The sequence below is a fragment of the Nyctibius grandis genome, chromosome 6 (assembly GCF_013368605.1).
Source record: "Nyctibius grandis isolate bNycGra1 chromosome 6, bNycGra1.pri, whole genome shotgun sequence".
Taxonomy (NCBI): Eukaryota; Metazoa; Chordata; class Aves; order Nyctibiiformes; family Nyctibiidae; genus Nyctibius; species Nyctibius grandis.
The window spans coordinates 58,733,847-58,760,118 of NC_090663.1; the positions used below are offsets into that span (position 1 = coordinate 58,733,847).

Here is a 26,272-nt window from a genome sequence, read left to right on the forward strand (position 1 = left end):
GCGAGTTTGACTGAAACCCTTTATTGGTAAAAGCGTTTTTTCGGGAGAGGCATCCTTCTGGGTCTCGTCCGGGCACAGGAGCCCTGGCAGCTGCACCAGCGTCGGCGAGTCCCTCGTTCTTGTCTCCTTGTGCCCCACAAAGTGAGGTGCTGGGCAAGAAGGGCAGTGGTCTGCTGCGCTGGTCCCTCCGCTTGTCCTCCCGTGGCTGTGTCCTTCAGAAGAGCAGGACAGTGCGAATGCTGAAAAGAGGAAAGGAAGGGAGGAGTTAGAGGTGCTGTGGCTGGGAGGGTTCAGGAGCAAGCAGCAGGGTGGCAGGTGTGCCTGAGGACTGTCTGGCTTCTTTCTCACCCAGCCTCTTCCTAACGCAGCTGCATGAGATGTGCAGCAATGGGGCAGCTTTCAAAACCCTGCTGAAGGGAAGCCCTCAGGATCTAAGGCACCTTGTCCCTCCCTAAAGCTCTGGTGCTGCTGCTGTAAGGATATGTTCTTCCTTCCTCTGGCTTTTACGCTGTTGTCACCAAGGCTGCCCCTTACTCCTCGTTCTCCATCGCCTGTCCTGTGCTTTCAAACAGTGCCCTGAGATGTGGTGTCTGAGGGCCTGTGCTGGCTTCAGTGCAGTGCCAGGGCTGTGGGATCTCTGCTGAGCTGAACCATGAGCAGGAGGGCTCCCCGTGCTGAGCGTGGGCTCTTCCCTCAGGGTTATGGCAGATCCTCCTGACATATGTCTCTTGTCCCTGTTTCCTCAAAAGGCTCAGGTGCTTTTTGAGAAGGCAGTATTGCGTGCTCTGCCTGCCGGAGTGTTGGGGCTGTTTGAATTTTAGGTGGAGGTGGTGCTTGCTGTCCCTCGCTCCTGCTAGTCAGGATCTCACCTCTTTCCTGCACGTAACAACTCAAATCCCTCGTTCACTTTAGTGATGGGCAGCGTGTGCGTGATCAGCAAGTCTGAGTTGAATTTCTTCTCCAAATAGCTGGAAACTAATTTTGGAATACAGTCTCTCGTCTTCCAACCTAGAGATGGGAGAAAGCACCTGCAGTGAATAGTTGGAGAAATGCTGTTTTGGTAAGGTAGTGTTGCTGTGAGAGTCAGGACTGAGTGACCAAATTGGTGCCTTTATCTTGTGAGAAATTTTCGTCTTCTTGGGATGAGAGTGGGTTAGCACAGACAGTTGTGTGTGTTGAACTCTATGAAACAGTTACAGGTTTATTAGCATGTTTCATGCCTACATATACAATGGAAATGCAGCATTCCTCTTTAGTTGTTTTTCTTGAAAACCCTCTCAAGGAGGCTTCCTGGGACATTGCCAAGCTTGAAATATTCTTTGCGACCAAGAGCTTGGTGAATGATGACTATGAGGAAAACGGTCTTTTTTCTGACAGCTGAGGACATTGCTCAGATGTGAAAACTCATTTTCAAGGGGAGGGTTATTCATGTGCCCTGAAGAGTACCTGTTCCACAGACATTTGGAAATTTCCATGACAGGAAAAGGCTGAAAGGCCTAAAATGTTTTGCTAAGTTTCGTACCTCCGAGCAGAGTCCCCTTCCATGCACGCCCAGACAGCAGAAGCATAGGATCGATGGAAATCAGTGAACCAGAAGGCAGTTCCCCAATCATCACGCAGACGCCAGTGTTCATATTGCAGGAAGCCAGGGCAGCAATCTGATCGGACAGGCAGGTGAATGAGAGAATGCGCTGGTGAGTTTGTCAGAAAAGCATTCTTTCTGTGCAGCCATCTGCCCCTCCTTGGCAATCTGAAAACACAGACTCCCTTGTGCAGCAGACATGGAGAGCTCAGGGCCTGTTTTGAAACTTGTGCATCGTTTTGTCCCGAAGCCAATAACTGCCTTTCTGAGCAAAGGTGTGCCCGGCCGTGCAGGCAGCAGGCAAGGAACTGCCCACCGGGGTGAATTTTGCCCTGGCAGGAGCCTGTGAATGAGCTGGGAGTGAGGACACGTGCTGAAATGCCACCTACCATGGTATCCGCAAGCCCGATGGCCTCAAAGGAGTAGTCCACACCATGGCCGGTCATCTCAGTGACTACCTCCTGGATGGGCTTCTTGAAGTCTCGAGGATTGAGGCAGTCAGTGGCTCCCAGCTCCTTGGCCTTGGCAAACTTGTCCTTGTTGATATCAATGGCAATGATGCGGGAAGCTCCAGCCACCTTGCAGCCAATGACAACAGAGAGGCCAACTCCTCCGAGGCCGAAGATGGCGCAGGTGGAGCCTGGTTTTACCTGCACAAGATGAGGCCCTGTGAGTCTCCAGCATGAAGAGGAGGTTTCTGTTGCACAGGGTTGGTGAGGGTGTGAGGGCGGCCATGCGGTGCTTGTGCTTGACACGCCTGAATACCAACCTTGGCGGCATTGATGGCAGCCCCATAGCCTGTGGAAAACCCACAGCCGAGCAAGCAGACTTTGTCCAGAGGTGCAGCAGCATCTATCTTGGCAACGGCGTACTCCGGGATCACGGTGTATTCTGAAAAGGTGCTGACCCACAGGAAGTGGTGGATCTGCTTCCCTTTGCAGGTGAACCGGCTGGTCTTGTCAGGCAGCAGATTTTGTGGTTTGGATAAGCTGTTGGGAGGCGCAAGCATTTGTTTTTCATCAAGTAAAGCACCCGTGGCGGTGTCAGACTTGTTGAGAGACAGCCAACCCCATTTAGGTGTAGGGGAAGGTGAAGCAAACTCACTGGGACTTCAGGCAGTAGTTGGATTCGGGATTCAGGCAGAAGCTGCATTCACCGCACTGTGGATGGCAAATGGGGATGACTTTGTCACCTGGAATAACACACATCCCATGTTAGGTGCCTCTCTCTGGGCAGGCCCTGAAGGTGCTGCCTGTTGGAGAACTGAATCCTGGGTGTGTATTTGTGTGTGTGTCTGTTACCTGGTTTCACAGAGGTCACTCCTTCTCCAAGGCTTTCCACAATCCCAGCTCCTTCGTGGCCTGGGATAACTGGGAAAGGCATGTCAGGAAAGATGCCTTCCAAAACGTGGTCATCTGTGCGACAGATGCCTGCGGCCACAATCTGTTTGGAGAAGAAGGAGAAGATGGTGTGGCCTCTGTTTAACTCACTTTGTGGAAGTAATTTTTGCAGGGATATTACGATTCCCACCAAAATTGATGCTGCCACCTCATGCCAGTACACTGTGTCCAGGCTGGGCTTTCCCCTTCTGCCCACACTGAATGCTTCACTTGGCTTTCCTCTGCACTGTGCTGTAGGGGCTGGGCATTAGTCTGTCGAGTCTCCGGTTCCTAGAGTTCTGGGAATTGAAACTCCCAGGTTGTGTCTGAAACAGCCTGGCGTAACTTAGCAGGGAGAGCAAAGTGTCATGCTGTGCACAGGTGTGCCACAGAGTTTGGTAATCCAGTGAAGACTGTTGTTTTTTGGTGAGCTGAATGGGGTCACTGCCAAGAGCCGTGGGAGATGTTTGGGATGGATAGTTCAAGGGCATTACATGGCCACTGGCATGTTGCAGCAGCCCACTGTCTCAGGGCCCTGCTATGCACAGTCCTGTGCTTTTATCCACAAGTTGACGTCTCTCAACTGAAAGCCCATTTTTTTTCAACAGAAATTCAAAATTTTGAGTGTCAAATATGATCAGATTTTCTTGTTATCCAGGATCTAGTGTAAGTGCTGAAGGATGAGGTTCTCTAGGACATACTACAGCCTTAACTTTGATGGCACAGTGAAATCTGCAGCTAAACTATGTGTAAGGTCAAGAAGCGTCATAAGCTGTGAACATTTACGTGGAGGCCTTTCTTCATGTGATCAGCTGGGGAGAGAAAGAGGGCAAAAAATACCCTCACTGGTGCCGAGATATTGTTACCAATAGGCATTTTCTGGTGTGGAGCAGACATTTACCTATTTACATGTTCTAAAGCAGTTTGCACTTAATGAGAGTATTAGTCTTCTCCTTAAGAAACCTACAGTCCAAGAGGTGGCCAGCATGAGTGTTTTGCGGTCCTCAGGGAAGCTGAGGGGGAAAATGGATCTCCCCTGTTTGGGTTCAGTTAGCTGGGGGCTGCTGCATTTTATCACCCATTGCTCCTGAGTGTCTGTGTGATGCCACATGGGAGCCTGATCAGAAGGGGATCAGGAACTGGACTGCTTGGCACATTTTTTTCGCTATTCTGTGGTTGTCAAGTAGCATCAACTATGAACATTTTAACCTGAATTTTTGTTTTTGTTTGTTTTGCTCATGTGGCACTTCCTCAGCTCTGCTCCCCACTTCCCCAGTCTCTTCCAAGAAAGGGGTGGGAAATGGTATGGTGAGGGAGCAGGCACAGCAGGGCTGCTGCCCATGTCAGGAAGAGGCAGGAGCCAAGGGCGACCACAGGGCAGGCAGTGCCCTCAGGGATTAGGAGTCAGTCCCACAGCACCTGAACGCAGTGGGCCGAGCTGAGTGCTGACAAGAGGGTTTGTAGGCAGCCTCAGGCCAGACCAGCAATAAACCAGGGGCAGAGTCCATGCAGGAGGTCTGGGCAGAGTGACAGGAGACAGCTGGAGGTGGGACTGGAGATAAGACCCAAGGGTCTGTCCAGGAGAGAGGGCTGGAGACAGGAGTTCCTACGCTACAGCTTACACAAGGACTAATGTGAAAGGGAGCCCCTGGCAGACGGTGCATGAGTGGGGCTTACAGCTCAGGCTGCTCTGGACAATTAAAGCCTATTGATGGACACAGATCCCTGACAGGTATATTCAAGGTATAGCCACAAGAACAGCAATTCCCACAAGGTAGAAAAAAATAGTGGAACATGTTTTTACCTTGATACGAACTTCACCTGCCTTTGGAGGTGCAACCTCCACCTCCTCAAGAGAGAGCGGTTTGCCCGTGGCCCAGGCAACAGCAGCTCTGCATCTGATAACCTGGAAGCAACAGAGAGGATTATGCTGCATGGGAATGTTTGCCTTTGGCACACAGTTGGGGACGATCATCCTGCAATCACCTAAACCAGAGGTGCAGAAACTCGGAAGTGCTCAGCTGTACGCGAAGCCAAGTGATGTTCAATAAATGCTGGCCTAGTTTAAGGTCTGAGGAGACACCGTTTGTACTCTCTCACACAAAGAGTATGAAGTATACCCTTAGGAAATCATTGATTTTGAATGGCTTTTGTGGATTTTTCATAATGTGGTCATATGCTAGTGGACAGATTGTGCTCTGATAGGGAGTGTGGACCCGACCTAGTGGAAATGCCTGTTAAGAGCTTTGCTGTTGGTCTTGTAAGGTACTGGCTTAAAGGCACCTAAGAGGGGTTAAGGAACGGTCCCTGTCTGGCTGGCAACTGGATAATTTTTTCCTTTGCCAAAGGGATGATTTGTGTGTGGCATCTCCCAAACCAGCCACCCCAAAGCTGGTTTGACATCAGCAAAATTCAGCTTGCAGCTTGAAAAGGGTATTGCCAGGGACAAGGTTGAATGCAGGAGATGAGCGGCTGCAAGATGGCACCTCTGAAGAGCTGTTTCCCTGCCAAAGCGGGAGCGCAGAGCGGGGCTGAGAAGGAGGGTGTTTTTCCAAGCGGTACGATTCAGTATTTTCATTCCTGAGCTGCTGGGCAGGACAGGAGAGGAAGGCTCTACCTAACGCAGGTACCCGCACATGCGGTTGTATGACAGCAGAAGCTCACGTAAGTCAAAGGGGTTTGGGTGCGTAGGGGGAGTAAGGCCAGAGGCAAGAGGGCGCGCAGTAGAGGGGCGCAGGCTGAGCCATTTGCAGAATATTGCCCCAAGCGCAGGGCACCTCGGAAACGAAGACGGGAAACACATTGTCCTTACTTTTCCAGAAGTGGCCATGTGGTCTCAGCAGAGCCGCTGCCGTCACTGCAGCAGGCTGGGGGGAAGCTGCCGCCCGTCTGGCCGAAGCCCCTTGTTGAGAAATGTCACGGCCGTGGAGCCGGAGCCCTCCGGGGCAGCCGCCGGCCGCAGGTGAAAGGGGAGGCAGGGAGCGCGGAGGGAGTCCTGGCGTGGGACCGTGGCCGGAGAGCGCGGAGCGGTGGTTAACCTGTGTCTGGTGCTGGACGCTGAGGAGCACAGCGAGCGTTGAGCGGAGGAGCGGGATAGCGGCAGGGAGATGGATAGCGGGCAGAAGTCCTCTGGGGAGGCTTTTATCGGTGGCTCTGCCTTCGGGCCATGCCCTGCCCTCCCTGCCTGAAAGGTACAGAGAGATTTTTTTTCCTCTGATTGCTTCTGGCAGGTGTGGAGGGAGGAGATTCATGGCACTGCTTGGGCTTCCTCAGGGTCCCCTTGTTGCCAAGGGGTAGCGTTTGACCTGGCAGCAGTTCACCCCAAGGTATTTGTAAAAGGATTAAAAATTAATAAAAGAAAAATAGGCAGTGAAAGCACGGTGTGGTGGACTAACACGCATGCCCTTTTGGAGCGAAGCTTAACTGTCTGTGGTATTGCAGCTATTTTCACCTGGGTAGCAAGGGGAGAATGTGTCAGGAAGGGGGTTTTTCAAGGACACATTTGTTTCACATGTGTGTATGCAGGTTTGCGAGGAGGGGTTCACTCACCCAGGCTTTCCTGGTTCTCAGAGATCTGTTTCTGCTGAGGTATTGGGCAAGGTGATTTATAGGAGATTGGGTGAGCGAGACCTTGTTGGAGGACCAGGCTAAGATGAGCACCCCATGTGTGATGTAACCCTCACGGTTACGTGTACAGGGAACTGCCTGGAAAGGTTTGTGTTGGCACTTGCTAACGGGTGTCCCAGCTGTGTTTCATGGTGCAAGGGCGTAAGGTCAGCTGCAGCAGCAGCACCTGCTGTTGGCAGGCTGAACGCCCAGCTCCCAAATCCCTTGGGCCCATCTCTAGCTTCACCAATGCAGACTGGGCAATGCTACCATGTGTGATGGTTTTTGCTGGGATAGAGTTAATATTCTTCACAGTAGCTGGCATGGGGCTGTGTTTCGGATTTGTGCTGTAAACAGCGTTGATAACACAGGGATGTTTTCATTACTGCTGAGCAGTGCTTACACAGAGTCAAGGCCTTTTCTGCTCCTCACACCACCCCACCAGTGAGTAGGCTGGGGGTGCACAAGAAGCTGGGAGGGAACACAGCAGGATAGCTGACCCCAACTGACCAAAGGGATATCCCATACCATATGGCGTCATGCTCAGCATATAGAGCTGGGGGAAGAAGAAGGAAGAGGGGCACGTTCGGAGGGATGGCGCTTGTCTTCCCAAGTACCCGTTACGCGTGATGGAGCCCTGCTTTCCTGGAGATGGCTGAACACCTGCCTGCCCATGGGAAGTAGTGAGTGAATTCCTTGTTTTGCTTTGCTTATGTGCGCGGCTTTTGCTTTGCCTGTTAAACTGTCTTTATCTCAATCCACAAGTTTTCTCCCTTTTACTATTCTGATTCTCTCCCCATCCCACCGGGGGGGAGCGAGTGAGTGGCTATGTGGGGCTTAGTTACCAGCCGGGGTTAAACCACGACAGTCCTTTCTGACATTTCCAAGGGACTGTGACCTGTGGACAAGTCCATGTGGGAGCAGAGCAGCCCAAAGTGTCTGTGGCTGTGGATAAGCCCATGCCATAGCAGGTACATCTGGAAGCATCTGTGGCCATGCTTATGTTTGAGCCGCAGCAGATATACCTCTGAAGGGATTGTGGCCCAAGTCCACACTGGAGAGGGTGTAGGCATCCAGGCAGGGGCTGTAGGCAGTGTGGGGCGGAGGGCGAGGCGGCTGTTGGGGAGGGGGTGGCAGTGAGGGCGGGTGAGGAGAGTGTTCGGCTGGGGAGCCCTATGAGGGGTCTGGCTCCTTCCCTCCCTCATTCCCCGCTGGGATGGCAGGACAGGAGCACCCGCAGGGAGTTACAAGCCCCTTGCAGCACTTTTCTTCCTGCACACCCCGGTGCAGGCGAGGATCTGGCTGTTTCCTCACGGTATCCGCGGTGTTGCATTGCGATGTGGCTGGGTTTGTGCTTCTGACGGCCGCGTCAACGTCTTACAAGGCAACCCCGTCAGTCCGGCAGGCAGATTTTCATTATTCTGCCTGTGAGGGAGCAGGCCGGTTGTCCTGGGTAATGGGTCTCGTCCCCTGATCCTGCCGACAGCAGGTTATCCAGCTTCCTTCCCGAGCAGTGGGATGTGACTGAGCCCTTCTGCGCTGCTCCCTGAGGGCTGCAGCGTGTGCACGTTCGTGCATCCCCTCTGTGGGGGAGTCCCCCTCTTGCACCTGGTCTGGAGATACTTGGTACCCCCTGGATCTCACCTGGACACAGGTGGGAGCTGTCCTCAGGTCTCCACTGTGGGTACTTGGCAGAGGAATCTATACTCAGCTGGCTAAACTATAGTGGTGGAGGCTTTGCTGGGCAGCAGTGTTCTTCAAACTGGGTGAAGGCAGCCCCTTTCCAGTGTAGACTCAGGGTACTGCAGTGAGATGGAAGTTTTGGCTGGGCCCCTTGAGATCCCATCCAGCACTGTTTGAGGCAAAGGGGCTATTGCTACGAGATGGGATCGTTAACCTGCTCACACTGTTTCATTTTCAAAGGCACCTTCTTTTTCCAGGCAGGGTAGGAAGGGCTTGTTGTGAGAGCTGCAGACATGGTTGTGTGAGATCAGGTGAACAGTTCTGCCACGGGCTGTGGGGATTTTACATGAGAAGTGCTGGTGCTTGAGGAATTGCAAGGTGTAACTAAGTCCCCCTCAGTAAGAAATGGAGGTTTTATTTTCCAGTGACATGCTCACAAAGCTCAGCACATACCACAGTTAGACAACAGCACCAGCTTGGGGAAAAATAAACTTTAATAACACAACATAAACAACTATAGCATTTAATAAATAACATAAAAATAACATTTAATAACATAACTAAAATGACAAATTAGATATGTAGCCTCAGGAAAGCTGACACCTAGCTGGAAGGTAATTTGGTCAGTGAGAGTGCTATACAGGTTTCACAAATGGTGAAAGGTGTTGAGAAGGAATGAAAGGCCATGTGATCAGGCTGTCTGTCCCATGGCCTTCTTGAGGCTTTCCACTAGTTACTTCTGTTTGTGTTCACTGGCTGCCACTAAAACCTTGTTGTTGAAATCAAAGCAGGCCTTGTCCATTTCCTTGGTTAAATTCAGCTCTGCCAAGCTCTCCTGTGAAGTTCATGTTCTTGGTCACCCCCAGTTTGTCAGTGCTTCCAAAAAGCCTCCAAACATTTTATGTTTAGCTAAACTCCACAGATGCTCAGGTTTTGTGAGTGTCTTTGATGTTTTGGAAACTGCAGGTACTGATTCTGGTAGACAAAAGCACAGATACATAAACCATAACTCCTTAATGCTCATTGTCCAATTTCAGAGACTGAATTTGTTAGTTTTTTTTTTTATTTTTTGCTTCCCTTGCAGTTTTGTGATGCTGCCTGCAGTGTTGATGTGTCCTGTTGGAAGCCCCTGGACATGGTAAGTGGTTTTGCAACTGTCTTTCTCTTCTCAGCAGCATGCAAGTAAATCAAGTTACCACACTGCGCTCTTGACTGATCTATGCTTTTTTAGCCTGGAGAAGAGGAGGCTCAGAGGTGACCTTATTGCAGTCTACAACTACCTGAAGGGAGGTTGTAGTGAAGTGGGAGTTGGCCTCTTCTCCCGGGCAACTAGCGATAGGACAAGAGGACACAGCCTCAAGCTTCACCAGGGGAGGTTCAGGTTGGACATTAGGAAGAATTTCTTTTCAGAAAGGGTTATTAGACATTGGAATGGGCTGCCCAGGGAGGTGGTGGAGTCACCATCTCTGGATGTGTTTAAGAAAAGGCTGGACATGGCACTTAGTGCCATGGTCTAGTTGACAGGGTGTGTCAGGGCAATGGTTGGACTCGATGATCCCTGAGGTCTCTTCCAACCTGGTTGATTCTGTGATTCTGTGATTCTGTCATGTGTGTTTCAGGTTTATATATAAGTTCTATAGGTGATGGCTTCCTGTGCTGCTGTGGTTTGTATAATAGGTTGGTTTTGGTGTTGTTCTGGCAGATGTTATGCGCTCATCAGGAATATCAGTTAGGACTGAGACAAGAGGAGGGCTTGGAAGCACCGTGAGCATGTGGGAGAGGGGCCTGGCAATCATGTTTTTGCTTGGAGGATGTTCTCTGTTCTGTGTGGCAAGGGGGAGGAAATGCCAAAAACAACTAGGGATCTGCATTACTTTATTACTTTTTTTATTAACTTTTTTTTTAAAATTATACTATTGTGGTCATCCTGGAGACATTAGTTTTTAGTGAGGGATTTCTGTACCTTCGTTTGACTTTGAAGTACAAGAAGATGCAGGGCAAGTCACTTGCAAGCTTGGCAGCCAGTGTATGCTGAAAGAAGATGCAAGTGATCTGCCAGGGTGCTGGTCCTGGAGCAGTCTGAGTGCTGAGGGCAGAAGCTGGCCGTACGCCACAGTCAGAACTGGGAGGTGATGGTTAGGCGCTGTGGCTGCTGGCTGCAACCTCGCACACTGGTGAAGAGATTGGCAAGGTGTGGGGAGGCTGGAGGGGACTGACATGCCTATCCACAGGCAAAACTGAAATGCATTCACACAAACGTTGCCTGGTTTATGTCCCCCAAAGAGAAATGGTGCTACATTGACCCAGAGGTAATTTTTCTCCCATTAATATGATTTCCCAAAAAGTTAGCAGCAATGCATTCGCTAGCTAGAGGAAGGGGCAGCTGAATGGCTTCTCACTGACATTCGTCGTGTTGCAGCAGGTAGCAGAGCTTAGCATTGAGAATGGCAGAACGTTTGTGGAGCTGGCGGCTGCACGCATGTGTGCCCCCACACCCCGCTGTGCACAGAGCAAACCTTGGCCACGGATGTCTGTTGCAGGTAGGTGCTTGAGCTGTGCTGAAATCCAACTCTTCCAGCATGTTTAGAAGCTGATGGGCAGTACGCAGGGAAAACAGTGACAGGTCACCACCAGCTGGCACTGCTGTAATGACAGACCTCATCACTATGCAGACGTGCCTACACAATTTTCCATGTAGCAACAGTTCAAAATAATTGGTAAAATGCAAGTTAGAATTTACTTAAGGCAGTTATTTTATAGCAATCAAATCTTGTTTCATCAATGAAACAAATAAGGTTTCATCATTGGATTTTTTTTCAAAAGTGAGAAATAAATGTTTCTGTGAAATTAGCAAAACTTGGAATTAATGCATGACGGTACAGATGGAGGAGGTGGTTTGCTTCACACGTATGAGAGTGGTGGTTTTATTCCCAATCCTGCACAAATCTATGTGTTTATATTTATTACAGAGTTACCTGGCTAATTGATTACTTTTTTTGAGACTTGGCACCAGTATAAAATTAAGGCTGTGCAGACACACATGCGACATTAGGGAAACATATTGTTTACTGGGAGGTACTTCTTGTAGTGTTTTATTGGTAGGGAGGTGCTAGAACTCAATTGAAACATTTAACAAGTTATTTTTGTTTATCTCATTACCTGCAGTCTTACGGGTTTTTGCTTAAAAAGTAGTTAATGAATTAGAGGTAACTTTTATAGCAGGGCAGAGTGAGTTCTATGTGCAGAAGTTACTGCAAATTGGCAGACAAGATGGGATTTGTTAACCTTTGATAACTCATTTGGGCATTCATGATGTGCTGTGTAATTGCTAATTGTGCTGAGGGGTTTCCAGAAGTTCAGAGGGCCATGGACTGGGATAAGGGTTGCTCAAAAGAGGTCAAAAGGCATTACCGTGTTATGGGTCCAATGTCCCAACAGTTACCTCGGAAAGGTTGCCTCCCGGTTTTTATTGCTGGGCATGGCATTACATGGCACAGAATATCCCTCTGGGCAGTCCGGGTCAGCTGTCCCGGCAGTGCTCCCTTCCAACCATTTGCCCCCCAGCTTGCTTGCTGCATGGAGCAGCGTGAGAAACAGAGAAGGCCTTGACACCGTGCAAGCACTGCTCAGCAGTAGCTAAAACATTGGTGTCTTACCACCACTGTTTTGGTCACAGCTGTAGAACACAGCACCATAGGGGCTGCTGTGAAGAAAGTTAACTCCATCCCAGCCAGACCCAGTACAACTCTGTGGGCAGGGGATGCATTTCTATTCTGTATTCGGAGCGCCTAGCATGGTGTACTCTTGGTCTTGGACAAGGACTGGCATTTCCTATGTAGGCTACTGAGTGACATCTCATCGGTAGAGAGATGCTTTGACAGAGTTAGTGGAAGAACCTGTGGAACTGGGGCAGTTCTGGCGAAAGTGCAAACCGGGGAGCTGTCAGATCAAAACTGGAATAGGGTGTACTGAAGTCAGGTGCCTGCTCTTCCAGCCTGTTAGAGAATAAAGGGGGGTTTTGGATGTTGCTTTTGAGTGCAAATATCTGAACTCCATGTATGTCCTGTTTTGGAGCTGAACTTAAGTCAGTGACAGTTTGTGGCAGGACTGTACCAAACAAAACATTTAGTCTAAGCCCCTCAAAAATGCAAAAGAAATGGCAATACATCAACCAAATTTCTGAAAATTGCTACTGCAAGCATTAGTATAATGCTTGAGCAAGTTCTATTGTGTTGTTGATGAATTATTATTAGTAGTATTGTTATTACTTCGTTCAGAATAGAGAAAATACTTCCGTTGTCTTGCATTAGCATGCAAGCCCAAAGGTTGTGAAGAAAGCCGAAGCAAAAATAAGCACATTCCTATAATTCTTACCAAAATTATAACAAAGTAAGACCTTTCCTACATTTATTAAACCCTATAGAGCAGAAAATCTCTCAGCAGGTTTATTACAAAGGATGTTTTGAAGAGATAACCAGTCTTTATTGCAAATGTTTAATTATGTTCAAAGCAAATTTGTGCTGTTTGTTCCGGAATATGGCTCCCATCTCAGTTTGTGCAAACTTTGGTAATCTGAACTTTGGAAATAATATTACCAGTTCAGTACTGGCATAAAGCTACTAGTAATGTTGTTACTGACAGGTCTTTGAAACGTTGACCGTTTTGCTGAGAAAAAGGAATATTACCTCCAAGTAAAACAAAAATTAAGGTAATTGAGTATCTGGTACAGGTCAAAATAGGAAACTGAGAATTCTGAAAAAAAAATTATTAGCGCAGGTACTAATACTTGTGAGGAACTGTATAAGCGAAGCAGGGGGTTTGGTACCTGCAAGTATCAAATGCATGTAATTTCCCACTGAAATTGGTGACCATGTTCATATTTCATGCAACTAGTGTATGAAGATAAAAGCATCCTTACATTTCTGTAATGGTGCCGTGTTTTATCTGTGCTGTAAGACCATGTGGTACCATCACATGATACTGCTTTCAGTAAAGACTTTATTTTTTCCTGGCATATAGTGAGAATTGATCAGCGTAAGTGCTGATCTGATCAGGAATTTAATTCACACTGCCTTATCTTGTTCTTTAAACTACGTGATCCAGACTAGGACTATTATTGACTTCTTACTGTCTGTAACAATCAGTAGCAAGTGTCCAAACCTAGCAATCTTAAGTGTTGCAGCAGAAAATCCAATTCAAGTAAAAATATTACCAAGATTTCAACTGTTACAGTTTGACTTGTTTGCTGTAGAACAGAATCCAGATCAAAGGCTTAGACATCGATCGTGTAACAAGTGTATTTTTAAATACAAATTTTGGTGAGAATATCTTAGTATAGCTAAGTAAGGGAGTGAGGAACTGTTCTTCATGCTTTTCTTTTTAATTCCTTATGAAGCGTTGCTTGTACGGCAAGTGCCTGGGTGCTCTCAGTTAGAGCTGCTGCCGAATCTGGAGAAAACCATTTGCCTTCAAAGTGCTCATGCAAAGGGCTTCTTCACAGGTATAAAACATATGTGGTTGTTGACAGAAGAGTTGCTTCTGCTTCTGCTGATTATCTACGTGGTTTCTGGGCTTCTCGTTACTTCAGGCTTTGTAAAACTTCAATCACACAGCAAGTACAGAAGGCAGGAAAGGAAATGAGGAGAAATAGGTACGTGCTTAGTATATTTCCATTCTGAACTCACAGGAACCAGCAGAGACCTCCACTGCGACACACGTGCCCCAGAGATGTGTCATCCTGCACAGCTGTTTAGGCAGGATGGGATCAATGGAGCAGTGCCTGGAGCAGCAGCAGATCTCTGTATGGGTGTTGTGCGCCAAATGATGTGCCTGAGGGGCTGGATAGATTCCTTATGTGAAATGCTCTGTTTGAATGGAAGACGCAGTTCCACTAAATCTGAGTCTCTTCCTCTGCCGCTGTAGGAACTGCATCATGTCGCCCTTAGCATAAACCTGTCGTGTTCTGCGTTAGAAACAGGGGGGTTTACTGCCATTAAGATTATTTATGATAGTTTGATCAGATTAGTCTTCTTTTAATTTCTAGGCTTCTTTTCCCCACTTGTTTCTGTGCAAACAATGCCAGTTACTGCAAAAAGTTTTCCTCTTGTTTGCTGTTTATACCCTTAATTTATTTTTGGAATGTAGCCGTATCCTTTTACCCTCCCTTTTGTTAGAGTGGGCAAGCCACACGCTTATAGTTTCTTTTATTGCTGTGGCTTTCTTTTCTTTGGCCCTGCTACTAGCATACCTTTGCATCTCTTCCAGTTTGAATTCATTGTCCTTGAACATGGTTATCCAGAATTTCTTTACTTGTTGTTTGTCGTGGTAATTTAGTCTCAAAGAACTGAAAACTGAAGCGAACAGGTCTGTGCGAGAGAGAAATTATTGAAACATTTCTGTTGTTTGGCTGCTCCATGTAATGGAGCACAGAATCATAGAATCTTAGAATTGTTTTGGTTGGAAAGGGCCTTTAAGATCATCACGTCCAACCGTTAACCCAGCACTGCCCAGTCCACCTCTAAACCATCTCCCTAAGCACCACGTCTATACAACTTTTAAATCCTTGGGGATGGTGCCTCCACCACTACCCTGGGCAGCCTGTTCCAATGCTTGATAACCCTTTTGGTGAAGAAATTTTTCCTGATATCCAATCTAAACCTCCCCTGCCACAACTTGAGGCCATTTCCTCTCGTCCTATCACTTACTATGTGGGAAAAGAGACTAACACCTTCCTCGCTACAACCTCCTTTCAGGTAGTGTAAAGAGTGATAAGGTCTCCCCTGAGCCTCCTTTTCTCCAGACTAAACAACCCCAGTCCCCCCAGCCACTCCTCATAAGACTTGTGCTCTAGACCCTTCACCAGCTTCGTTGCCCTTCTCTGGACTTTCTCCAGCACCTCAATGTCTTTCCTGTAGTGAGGGGCCCAGAATGCGACATAGTACTCAAGGTGCGGCCTCACCAGTGCCGAGTACAGGGGGGCGATCACTTCCCTAGTCCTGCTGATCACACTATTCCTGATACATGCCAGGATGCTGTTGGCCTTCTTGGCCACCTGGGCACACTGCTGGCTCATATTCAGCCGGCTGTTGATCAACACCCCCAGGTCCTTTTCCTCCAGGCAGCTTTCCAGCCACTCTTCCCCAAGCCTGTAGCGTTGAATGGGGTTGTTGTGCCCCAAGTGCAGGACCTGACACTTAGGCTCATTGAACCTCATACAATTGGCTTTGGCCCAATGATCCAACCTGTCCAGATTCCTCTGCAGAGCCTTCCTACCCTCACTCAATCCCCTTGTCCAAATCATCAATAAAGATATTAAACAGGACTGGGCCCAGTACTGAGCCCTGGGGAACACCACTCGTGACCAGCTGCCAACTGGATTTAACTCCATTCACCACAACTCTTTGGGCTCAGCCAGTCAGCCAGTTTTTTACCCAGTGAAGCGTATGCCTGTCCAAGCCACGAGCAGCCAGTTTCTCCAAGAGAATGCTGTGGGAGACTGTGTCAAAGGCTTTACTAAAGTCCAGGTAGACAACATCCACATCCTTTCCCTCATGCAGTAAGCGGGTCATCTTGTCATAGAAGGAGACCAGGTTAGTGAGGCAGGACCTGCCTTTCATAAACTCATGCTGACTGGGCCTGATCGCCTGGTTGTCCTGTACGTGCCATGTGATGGCACTCAAGAAGATCTGCTCCATAACCTTCCCTGGCACTGAGGCCAGACTGACAGGCCTGTAGTTCCCCAAATCTTCCTTCTGGCCCTTCTTGTAGATAGGCGTCACATCTGCTAACTTCCAGTCAACTGGGACCTCCCTGGTTAGCCAGGACTGCTGATAAATGATGGAAAGTGGCTTCGTGAGCACTTCCACCAGCTCCCTCAGTACCCTTGGGTGGATCCTATCCGGCCCCATAGACTTGTGTGTGTCTAAGTGGTGTAGCAGGTCGCTGACCATTTCATAGGTCATAAACTCTCCTTTTTTTCCTGAGTTCTTTTTTCCTGAGCTGGCATTTCTTATCCAATTAATAGAGGGAAAATAAAATCAAACTTGTATGTCAGTAGGCATGGATTTAATGATTAACCTTCTAATGACAGATACCGTGTATCTGCGTGCAACAATATTTCATATCTTGACTTGCTCTGTGTGTTCACATATCAGAGAAGATTTAATAACTGATCGGTTAGGTCCAATGTTTGTACAGATAGGCACAGGCCTCAAGGTCTTTGTCTTCACCTTGGTAGCCAGTGTTCTGGCCCCCTTTGTGTATTCTGTTTGTTTCCTGTCCATGTCAAAGTGGTGGCAAGATGGAAGAATATTTGACAGAAATCACTTTGTGGAATAGACTCTGAAATGCACTTACGAGGGCAAAGTACAAATCTTATCTTTTCCCCTGCCTGCAGTAGTTCAAACCCTTCAATAATGTTTAATTAAAAGACAAAGGTAGATATTAATGCCTCAGCATTAAATTTTTGTCTTCCGGGTAACTGGGCACCAGTTTCAGAGACAATCTTTGCATTTCTGCTATGAAGAAAAAACTATATCGTATCCTAGCAGCCATGGCTTTGCATTTGTTAGCAAGATTGCTAATTCACTATTCTTGAAGGTGCCCTGTTGCTTTCATTTCCATTAGGACAAAAATAGTGTCTACCTCATACAAAATGGAAGGGGGAGGTGGCAAATGAGGTAAATGTGAGAGTTAGATCCACCCTGACATATTATACATTGAAGAGACATATCAGAAATATTGATGAAGGTCTATTAAACACGTACAATTGATTCTATTCACCCTCGTGAAGGAGAATGGCTGAGGGAAAAAATGTGTTTAAACAGAGTACAGGAATCTTAGAGCAACGGCTAATTTTGAGTCCATGCTGTCATACAATCCTAGACTATCTCAAGTTGGAAGGGACCCATAAGGATCCTGTCCTTGCATTTCCTTTGGTGCACAGAACAAATGGAGCTGCCAGACTGGTTGTGATCCTGGTAGCTCCTATAGATTTGCACTCCTGCAATGTAAGGAGGAATTTGGCTTTTTCCTTTCTGAAAGCCTAGGTATAGTACCTCTAGCACCCACATATACATATTGTGGGACATAAATGCACTTGGAATTTCTCTTCCTGATTCCAATCTGTAAATTTCTCTGAGGTCGTTACCAAGGTCAAAACTAGATCAGGAGAAAAGCCACCAGATTGAGCTCAGGAGGCCAGAGGATCTAAAGAGAACAAATGTGCATTGAAGAAGAAAAAATTAGGAGAGCACAGGACAAAACAATGTGATAAGAAAACCTCATGTTTAAGTGAAAGGTGCTGGCGTGACAGGTTTTACCTGAGGATAACCTCATGTAGCAAAACACATTGTGGTCCTGTGAGTGAGACCAGAGAACAGCAGAGCAGCAGCTGTGGCTTTCCTGGCAGCCTTTGGTTGGGGTTGCAGCATTCACCCAGCTGAGATGGGGGCAGAGACACGTGGGTGTAAGTGTTTGAGGGGGTGAAGGTGGGAAGCAGCAGCAGTGGAGAGGGCAGAGGCAGCTGCTGGCTGCTGAGACAAGGGGTGTGATGGAAGGGCCCATGGTATGAGGAAGAGCCCTCCTGCCCCACGGGACCCCTGTTGATTGAGTGCACAGCATGGGGCGAGTTTGACTGAAACCCTTTATTGGTAAAAGCGTTTTTTCGGGAGAGGCATCCTTCTGGGTCTCGTCCGGGCACAGGAGCCCTGGCAGCTGCACCAGCGTCGGCGAGTCCCTCGTTCTTGTCTCCTTGTGCCCCACAAAGTGAGGTGCTGGGCAAGAAGGGCAGTGGTCTGCTGCGCTGGTCCCTCCGCTTGTCCTCCCGTGGCTGTGTCCTTCAGAAGAGCAGGACAGTGCGAATGCTGAAAAGAGGAAAGGAAGGGAGGAGTTAGAGGTGCTGTGGCTGGGAGGGTTCAGGAGCAAGCAGCAGGGTGGCAGGTGTGCCTGAGGACTGTCTGGCTTCTTTCTCACCCAGCCTCTTCCTAACGCAGCTGCATGAGATGTGCAGCAATGGGGCAGCCTTCAAAACCCTGCTGAAGGGAAGCCCTCAGGATCTAAGGCACCTTGTCCCTCCCCAAAGCTCTGGTGCTGCTGCTGTAAGGATATGTTCTTCCTTCCTCTGGCTTTTATGCTGTTGTCACCAAGGCTGCCCCTTACTCCTTGTTCTCCATCGCCTGTCCTGTGCTTTCAAACAGTGCCCTGAGATGTGGTGTCTGAGGGCCTGTGCTGGCTTCAGTGCAGTGCCAGGGCTGTGGGATCTCTGCTGAGCTGAACCATGAGCAGGAGGGCTCCCCGTGCTGAGCGTGGGCTCTTCCCTCAGGGTTATGGCAGATCCTCCTGACATATGTCTCTTGTCCCTGTTTCCTCAAAAGGCTCAGGTGCTTTTTGAGAAGGCAGTATTGCGTGCTCTGCCTGCCGGAGTGTTGGGGCTGTTTGAATTTTAGGTGGAGGTGGCGCTTGCTGTCCCTCGCTCCTGCTAGTCAGGATCTCACCTCTTTCCTGCACGTAACAACTCAAATCCCTCGTTCACTTTAGTGATGGGCAGCGTGTGCGTGATCAGCAAGTCTGAGTTGAATTTCTTCTCCAAATAGCTGGAAACTAATTTTGGGATACAGTCTCTCATCTTCCAACCTAGAGATGGGAGAAAGCACCTGCAGTGAATAGTTGGAGAAATGCTGTTTCGGTAAGGTAATGTTTGTAGATCTTGCTGCTGGTGCCAACAGTGTAACATCTCTCCTTTGAGCAGAATATTAGAGCTGACCAGGGACTTGTCCCTTCTACCAGGCTATGCTTACCTGTAAAATATACTTGAGGTTATGACCTTGTAATGCACAATAGCTGCTTCTTGGAATGCATCAAAATTAATAGGGTGGGGCTAAAATGTGAGAGGGTCCCTTCTTTGATCTGGGAGTATAGCTGGAGGGAGTGAGAAGATCCTTGAGGTGCACCAGCCCATGCTCTGGCATAAGACAGAAGCACTTACATTGCAGTGAAATGCAAGCTGAGATCAATTGCTGGGGGTCAAGATGAGTGTGTGTGAGAGTGGCCACCCCAGAAAGGCCAGGCAGTGAGTACATGTGTGACGGAGGGGCAAAGATGAAAGAAAGTCAGAGTGTGGGAGAGGGAAGAAGAGTCCGGTAGTGGAAGGAGAGAGCAAGGTGCAAAAGGAAGGTGTTAGTGGGGCAACAAGGAATTGCTTTCACGGGACATTTATGATCTTCCTACACCTATTGTAGGGTCAGGACTGAGCGACCAGTACTGATGCCATTATCTTGTGAGAAATTTTTGTCTCCTTGAGAGGAGAGTGGTTTTGTCCTTGTTTTAGTCTCTAGTTAGCATAGACAGTTGTGTGTGTTGAACTGTATGAAATAGTTACTGGTTTATTAGCATGTTTCATGCCTATCTATCTATACAGTGACAGAAAGACATGGACCTCTTAGAGCGGGTCCAGAGGAGGGCCATGAAAATGGTGAAAGGGCTAATACCTCTCCTATGAGGACAGGCTGAGAGAGTTGGGATTGTTCAGCCTGGAGAAGAGAAGGCTCCAGGGAGACCTTATTACGGCCTCACAATGTTTAAAGGGGGCTTATAAGAAAAATGGAGAGAGACTTTTTACAAAGGCCTGTAGTGACAGGACAAGGGGCAATGTTTTTAAACTGAAAGAGGGTAGATTTGGATTGGACATAAGGAGAGAATTTTTCACGATGAGAGTGGTGAGACACTGGAGCAGGTTGCACAGAGAAGTTGTGGATGCACCATCATTGGAAGTGCTCAAGTTCAGGTTGGACGAGTCTTTGAGCAGCCTGTTCTAGTGCAAGATGTCCCTGTGCACAGCAGAAGGGTTTGACTAGATGATCTTCAAAGGTCTCTTCCGACCCAAACCATTCTGTGATTCTATAATTTGGAAACTACCATGAAAGAAAAAGACGGAAATGTCTAAAATGCTTTCCTAAGTTTCATACCTCCGAGCAGAGTCCCCTTCCATGTACGCCCAGACAGCAGAAGCATAGGATCGATGGAAATCAGTGAACCAGAATCTGCTAACCCAACCATCACGCAGACGCCAGTGTTCATATTGCAGGAAGCCAGGGCAGCAATCTGATCGGACAGGCAGGTGAATGAGAGAATGCGCTGGTGAGTTTGTCAGAAAAGCATTCTTTCTGTGCAGCCATCTGCCCCTCCTTGGCAATCTGAAAACACAGACTCCCTTGTGCAGCAGACATGGAGAGCTCAGGGCCTGTTTTGAAACTTGTGCATCGTTTTGTCCCGAAGCCAATAACTGCCTTTCTGAGCAAAGGTGTGCCCGGCCGTGCAGGCAGCAGGCAAGGAACTGCCCACCGGGGTGAATTTTGCCCTGGCAGGAGCCTGTGAATGAGCTGGGAGTGAGGACACGTGCTGAAATGCCACCTACCATGGTATCCGCAAGCCCGATGGCCTCAAAGGAGTAGTCCACACCATGGCCGGTCATCTCAGTGACTACCTCCTGGATGGGCTTCTTGAAGTCTCGAGGATTGAGGCAGTCAGTGGCTCCCAGCTCCTTGGCCTTGGCAAACTTGTCCTTGTTGATATCAATGGCAATGATGCGGGAAGCTCCAGCCACCTTGCAGCCAATGACAACAGAGAGGCCAACTCCTCCGAGGCCGAAGATGGCGCAGGTGGAGCCTGGTTTTACCTGCACAAGATGAGGCCCTGTGAGTCTCCAGCATGAAGAGGAGGTTTCTGTTGCACAGGGTTGGTGAGGGTGTGAGGGCGGCCATGCGGTGCTTGTGCTTGACACGCCTGAATACCAACCTTGGCGGCATTGATGGCAGCCCCATAGCCTGTGGAAAACCCACAGCCGAGCAAGCAGACTTTGTCCAGAGGTGCAGCAGCATCTATCTTGGCAACGGCGTACTCCGGGATCACGGTGTATTCTGAAAAGGTGCTGACCCACAGGAAGTGGTGGATCTGCTTCCCTTTGCAGGTGAACCGGCTGGTCTTGTCAGGCAGCAGATTTTGTGGTTCGGATAAGCTGTTGGGAGGCGCAAGCATTTGTTTTTCATCAAGTAAAGCACCCGTGGCGGTGTCAGACTTGTTGAGAGACAGCCAACCCCATTTAGGTGTAGGGGAAGGTGAAGCAAACTCACTGGGACTTCAGGCAGTAGTTGGATTCGGGATTCAGGCAGAAGCTGCATTCCCCACAATGAGGAAGGGAAACGAGGATGACTTTTTCACCTGGAATAACACACATCCCATGTTAGGTGCCTCTCTCTGGGCAGGCGCTGAGGGTGCTGCCTGTTGGAGCGCCTCTGCTGATCTTTCTGATGGCAGCATCCTACCACGAACCCTCTGTTTTTTCTGTCAGGAGGAAATGCCCGGAGCCCCTCTCGTGTGCATGGGGGATAGACCAGGGAAGTGTATGTGACAGTCTAGTGCCGTAAGTGTGCACTCAGGTTATGAGCTACTGATGGAGGAGCAGGAGGGTGGAATTTCTGAGCTCTGAGCAGCCTCATCCGCTTTGAGAGCTGACTCCTCGGCGTGTGTTTGTGTGTGTGTGTGTCTTACCTGGTTTCACAGAGGTCACTCCTTCTCCAAGGCTTTCCACAATCCCAGCTCCTTCGTGGCCTGGGATAACTGGGAAATCCACATCAGGAAAGCTACCTTCCAAAATATGGTCATCTGTGCGACAGATGCCCGTGGCCACGATCTGTTTGGAGAGGAAAGGGTAGATGATAAGCTTTAGAAATGGTCTGGCCTCTGTTTAACTCAATTTGTGGAAGGATTTTTCACAGGGCTTCTCGGAAAGTTAAAGCCTATTGGTGGACACAGATCCCTGACAGGTATATTCAAGGTATAGCCATAAGAAGAGCAATTCCCACAAGGTAGAAAAAAATAGTGAAAAGTGTTTTTACCTTGATACGAACTTCACCTGCCTTTGGAGGTGCAACCTCCACCTCCTCAAGAGAGAGCGGTTTGCCTGTGGCCCAGGCAACAGCAGCTCTGCATCTGATAACCTGGAAGCAACAGAGAGGATTATGCTGCATGGGAATGTTTGCCTTTGGCACACAGTCGGGGACGATCATCCTGCAGTCACCTAAAACAGAACTGCACAGCATGTCTCTGCACACTGGAGCATGCGCTGCTGGAGCCACACAGCTGTCCTGTGCTGTTTCCTGGGGGCCTTGGCTGGGTGGGTGGGATGTGGTGGGAGAGCAGAAACACGGGACTGCTCAGCTGTACGCGAAACCAAGTGATGTTCAATAAACACTGGCACAGTGTGAAATGCAAAGATGAAGTGACCCATCCATAGAGGGTAAGGCTTGTGTTTTCCCTGGGACCATGGACCTGGAAAACCCACCTGCCTTGTATCTGCAGGATAGGGCTCTGGGGGTGACCCCAGGGCCACAGGGCCGAGCTGCTGCAGCACACGAGAGGCTGCAGGCCCTGCTGTGGGGGTTATCCTCCCAACAGCACACCATGCTGATACCCTGCCTGGCCTTTGGCTAGTCTGTGCTAAGAGGAAGGTGAAGATGGCTCTGGCCCTTCTCCTGTTTGCTGCGCGAGTACCAAGTAAGTTCTAAGCTGATGTTTGGTAGGTGACATGGAGAAGGTCCCTGAAGGGAAGAGTCTCTGGTGTACTGGGCAGATTTGGCAGCAACACATGCTCTTCTGTATCTTCAGGGTGGAAGGACAGCACTTTTGGTAGTGGTGGAAATGCCTGTTAAGAGCTTTGCTGTTGGTCTTGTAAGACACTGGGCTGAAGGTACCTAAGAGGGGTTAAGGGGTTAAGGAACAGTTCCCGTCTGGCTGGAAACTGGATATTTTTTTTTTTTCCCCTCGCCAAAGGGATGATTTGTGTGTGGCATCTCCCAAACCAGCCACCCCAAAGCTGGTTTGACATCAGCAAAATTCAGCTTGCAGCTTGAAAAGGGTATTGCCAGGGACAAGGTTGAATGCAGGAGATGAGCGGCTGCAAGATGGCACCTCTGAAGAGCTGTTTCCCTGCCAAAGCGGGAGCGCAGAGCGGGGCTGAGAAGGAGGGTGTTTTTCCAAGCGGTACGATTCAGTATTTTCATTCCTGAGCTGCTGGGCAGGACAGGAGAGGAAGGCTCTACCTAACGCAGGTACCCGCACATGCGGTTGTATGACAGCAGAAGCTCACGTAAGTCAAAGGGGTTTGGGTGCGTAGGGGGAGTAAGGCCAGAGGCAAGAGGGCGCGCAGTAGAGGGGCGCAGGCTGAGCCATTTGCAGAATATTGCCCCAAGCGCAGGGCACCTCGGAAACGAAGACGGGAAACACATTGTCCTTACTTTTCCAGAAGTGGCCATGTGGTCTCAGCAGAGCCGCTGCCGTCACTGCAGCAGGCTGGGGGGAAGCTGCCGCCCGTCTGGCCGAAGCCCCTTGTTGAGAAATGTCACGGCCGTGGAGCCGGAGCCCTCCGGGGCAGCCGCCGGCCGCAGGTGAAAGGGGAGGCAGGGAGCGCGGAGGGAGTCCTGGCGTGGGACCGTGGCCGGAGAGCGCGGAGCGGTGGTTAACCTGTGTCTGGTGCTGGACGCTGAGGAGCACAGCGAGCGTTGAGCGGAGGAGCGGGATAGCGGCAGGGAGATGGATAGCGGGCAGAAGTCCTCTGGGGAGGCTTTTATCGGTGGCTCTGCCTTCGGGCCATGCCCTGCCCTCCCTGCCTGAAAGGTACAGAGAGATTTTTTTTCCTCTGATTGCTTCTGGCAGGTGTGGAGGGAGGAGATTCATGGCACTGCTTGGGCTTCCTCAGGGTCCCCTTGTTGCCAAGGGGTAGCGTTTGACCTGGCAGCAGTTCACCCCAAGGTATTTGTAAAAGGATTAAAAATTAATAAAAGAAAAATAGGCAGTGAAAGCACGGTGTGGTGGACTAACACGCATGCCCTTTTGGAGCGAAGCTTAACTGTCTGTGGTATTGCAGCTATTTTCACCTGGGTAGCAAGGGGAGAATGTGTCAGGAAGGGGGTTTTTCAAGGACACATTTGTTTCACATGTGTGTATGCAGGTTTGCGAGGAGGGGTTCACTCACCCAGGCTTTCCTGGTTCTCAGAGATCTGTTTCTGCTGAGGTATTGGGCAAGGTGATTTATAGGAGATTGGGTGAGCGAGACCTTGTTGGAGGACCAGGCTAAGATGAGCACCCCATGCATGACCCTCAGGTTTGGGAACTCCTTTTGCACTTGGGAAGACGCCAGCCCCAGATTTATGTGTTCAAGGGACTGCCTGGAGAGGTTTGTGTTGGCACTTGCTACCACGTCACAGCCCTGTTTCATGGGGCGAGGTGGGGGGGGGATCAGCAGCAGCAACTGCTGCTGGCAGGCTGAACCCGCAGCTCCAAAATCCCCTGAACCTGTCTCCAGCTTCACTGATGCTGACCAGCAACATTACCATGCCCCAGCAGCTGGCTGAGCTCTTGCCTGGGGCATGGTGGCCCTGCAGTGTGACAGTGGCTCCAGCCGCATGGAAGTGCTGCTGGGCAGCCTCTTCCTCAGCCATGTTGGTCAAGCCCAACATCTGCATGATAATGATGGCCAGGTGCATCTGTCATGGAGCTGAGCACCTGGCACTAGAGTGGCCATGCACTTGTGGATCATTTTGATCTGTATTTCAGGTGCAGAGGGACCTTTAGCAGTTTTTCCCAGGAAATTTCTACTTTTTCGTACCTTTCTTTGTGCACCTTTGGTAGCCTCCATCAGACTGTGAGTGCTGGTGATGTATAATTTCCCAGGAATAAGGATTTTTAGAATGAATTTTCAAGGTTTTCAATATTTGGCCTGCTCTGCCTGCTGCATTTAAAAAAAAAAAATCAGTCTATCATGACTTGTGGTATGATTTGGGTATCTTGCAAGAGAAAAATTTGTTTCACTTGTCCTCAGCAGCTGAAGGTGTGACAGCACTTGAACAAAACATTGGCCTGTCACCTCCCAGTTACCTGTGCAGCACAGTGGTTTTTATTACTGGGATCCATGCTCTCCATCTGATAACCTGGAAGCAACAGAGAGGATTATGCTGTGTGGGAATGATCATTTGCCTTTGATGCACTGTCAAGGAGGGTGATCTTACAATAACCTAAAACAGAGCTGCACAGCTTGTGTCTCTGCACACTGGAGCATGTGCTGCTAGAGCTATACAACTGTCTTGTGCTGTTTCCTGGGGGGACTTGCTCGGTGGGTGGGATGTGGTGGAAGGGCAGAAACTCGGGAGTGCTCAGCTGTACGCGAAGCCAAGTGATGGTCAATAAACACTGGCCCAGTTTAATATCTGAGGAAACACCGTTTGTACTTTCTCACACAAAGAGTTTGTCTCTTGGGAACTTACTGGATTTTTCACAGTGTCCTCATGTGCTAATGGGCAGACTGTGCTCCAATAGGGAGTGTGGACCCTGCTCGTTCACAGGAAAGCTCCTAAACAGAGGCTCAGATAGAGCTGCTGTGTGTGGTCCTGAACCCACCCGGAGTACCACAGAGTCAGAGAGCCATCGGGAAGGTCTGTCAGAAACATGCTGTCCAGAGCTGCACAATCACACAAACAAATTAATCTTTAGCTGAGTGTGGATGGGCATCTGCAGGGAGAAATACTCTAGGACAGTATGAACTTCTTGTCATCCCCCAGAGTCAGAAGCCACTTCCTTCCTCCATGTGAAGACAGAACTAAATTGCTGCCTTATAAAATGTCTCTTAAGAAGAATGATGTCATGGGTTTATTGTTTTGGATCCCAGCAACTGTCCTAATAAAGATACTAACAGCAGGTGTTTACTATGTTTGGCAGATTACAATAACAGAAATGGGCTTTGCATAATCCTGAAGAGGACAGAAGTGAGGAGGTTCGTTGTGCTTTATTCCCTAGCTCTATTTTTTTTTTCTTCTTCTTCTACTGTGAAGACTGCTGTTCTATTCTCTACCCCTCATGCAATAGACAATGCCTTGCACAAAACATGTTACCTGGCATACAGAGGACACTTTACCTCTCCGTACTCTTTCTGTTTGTTCTCACAAGCTAGGTTTAAACAGGCCACCTTTAGCTT

At 49.1% G+C, this 26,272-nt stretch overlaps 2 protein-coding genes across 2 annotated transcripts; both read right to left on the reverse strand.

Moving 5' to 3' along the window:
• Positions 1-5,791, reverse strand: LOC137664572 (alcohol dehydrogenase 1). Its single transcript, XM_068402745.1, has 9 exons — positions 5,774-5,791; positions 4,766-4,867; positions 2,884-3,025; positions 2,687-2,774; positions 2,352-2,571; positions 1,972-2,232; positions 1,523-1,658; positions 870-1,008; positions 1-239 (listed from the first exon to the last, which is right to left on the reverse strand). Exons 1-9 carry the CDS (start codon positions 5,789-5,791, stop codon positions 215-217), a joined length of 1,131 nt encoding a protein of 376 aa, XP_068258846.1. The 3' UTR covers positions 1-214.
• A 12,083-nt stretch (positions 5,792-17,874) lies between these two features.
• Positions 17,875-24,743, reverse strand: LOC137665298 (alcohol dehydrogenase 1-like). Its single transcript, XM_068404171.1, has 9 exons — positions 24,636-24,743; positions 22,143-22,244; positions 21,796-21,937; positions 21,378-21,465; positions 21,043-21,262; positions 20,663-20,923; positions 20,214-20,349; positions 18,744-18,882; positions 17,875-18,113 (listed from the first exon to the last, which is right to left on the reverse strand). Exons 1-9 carry the CDS (start codon positions 24,741-24,743, stop codon positions 18,089-18,091), a joined length of 1,221 nt encoding a protein of 406 aa, XP_068260272.1. The 3' UTR covers positions 17,875-18,088.
• Between the last annotated feature and the right edge of the window lie 1,529 nt (positions 24,744-26,272).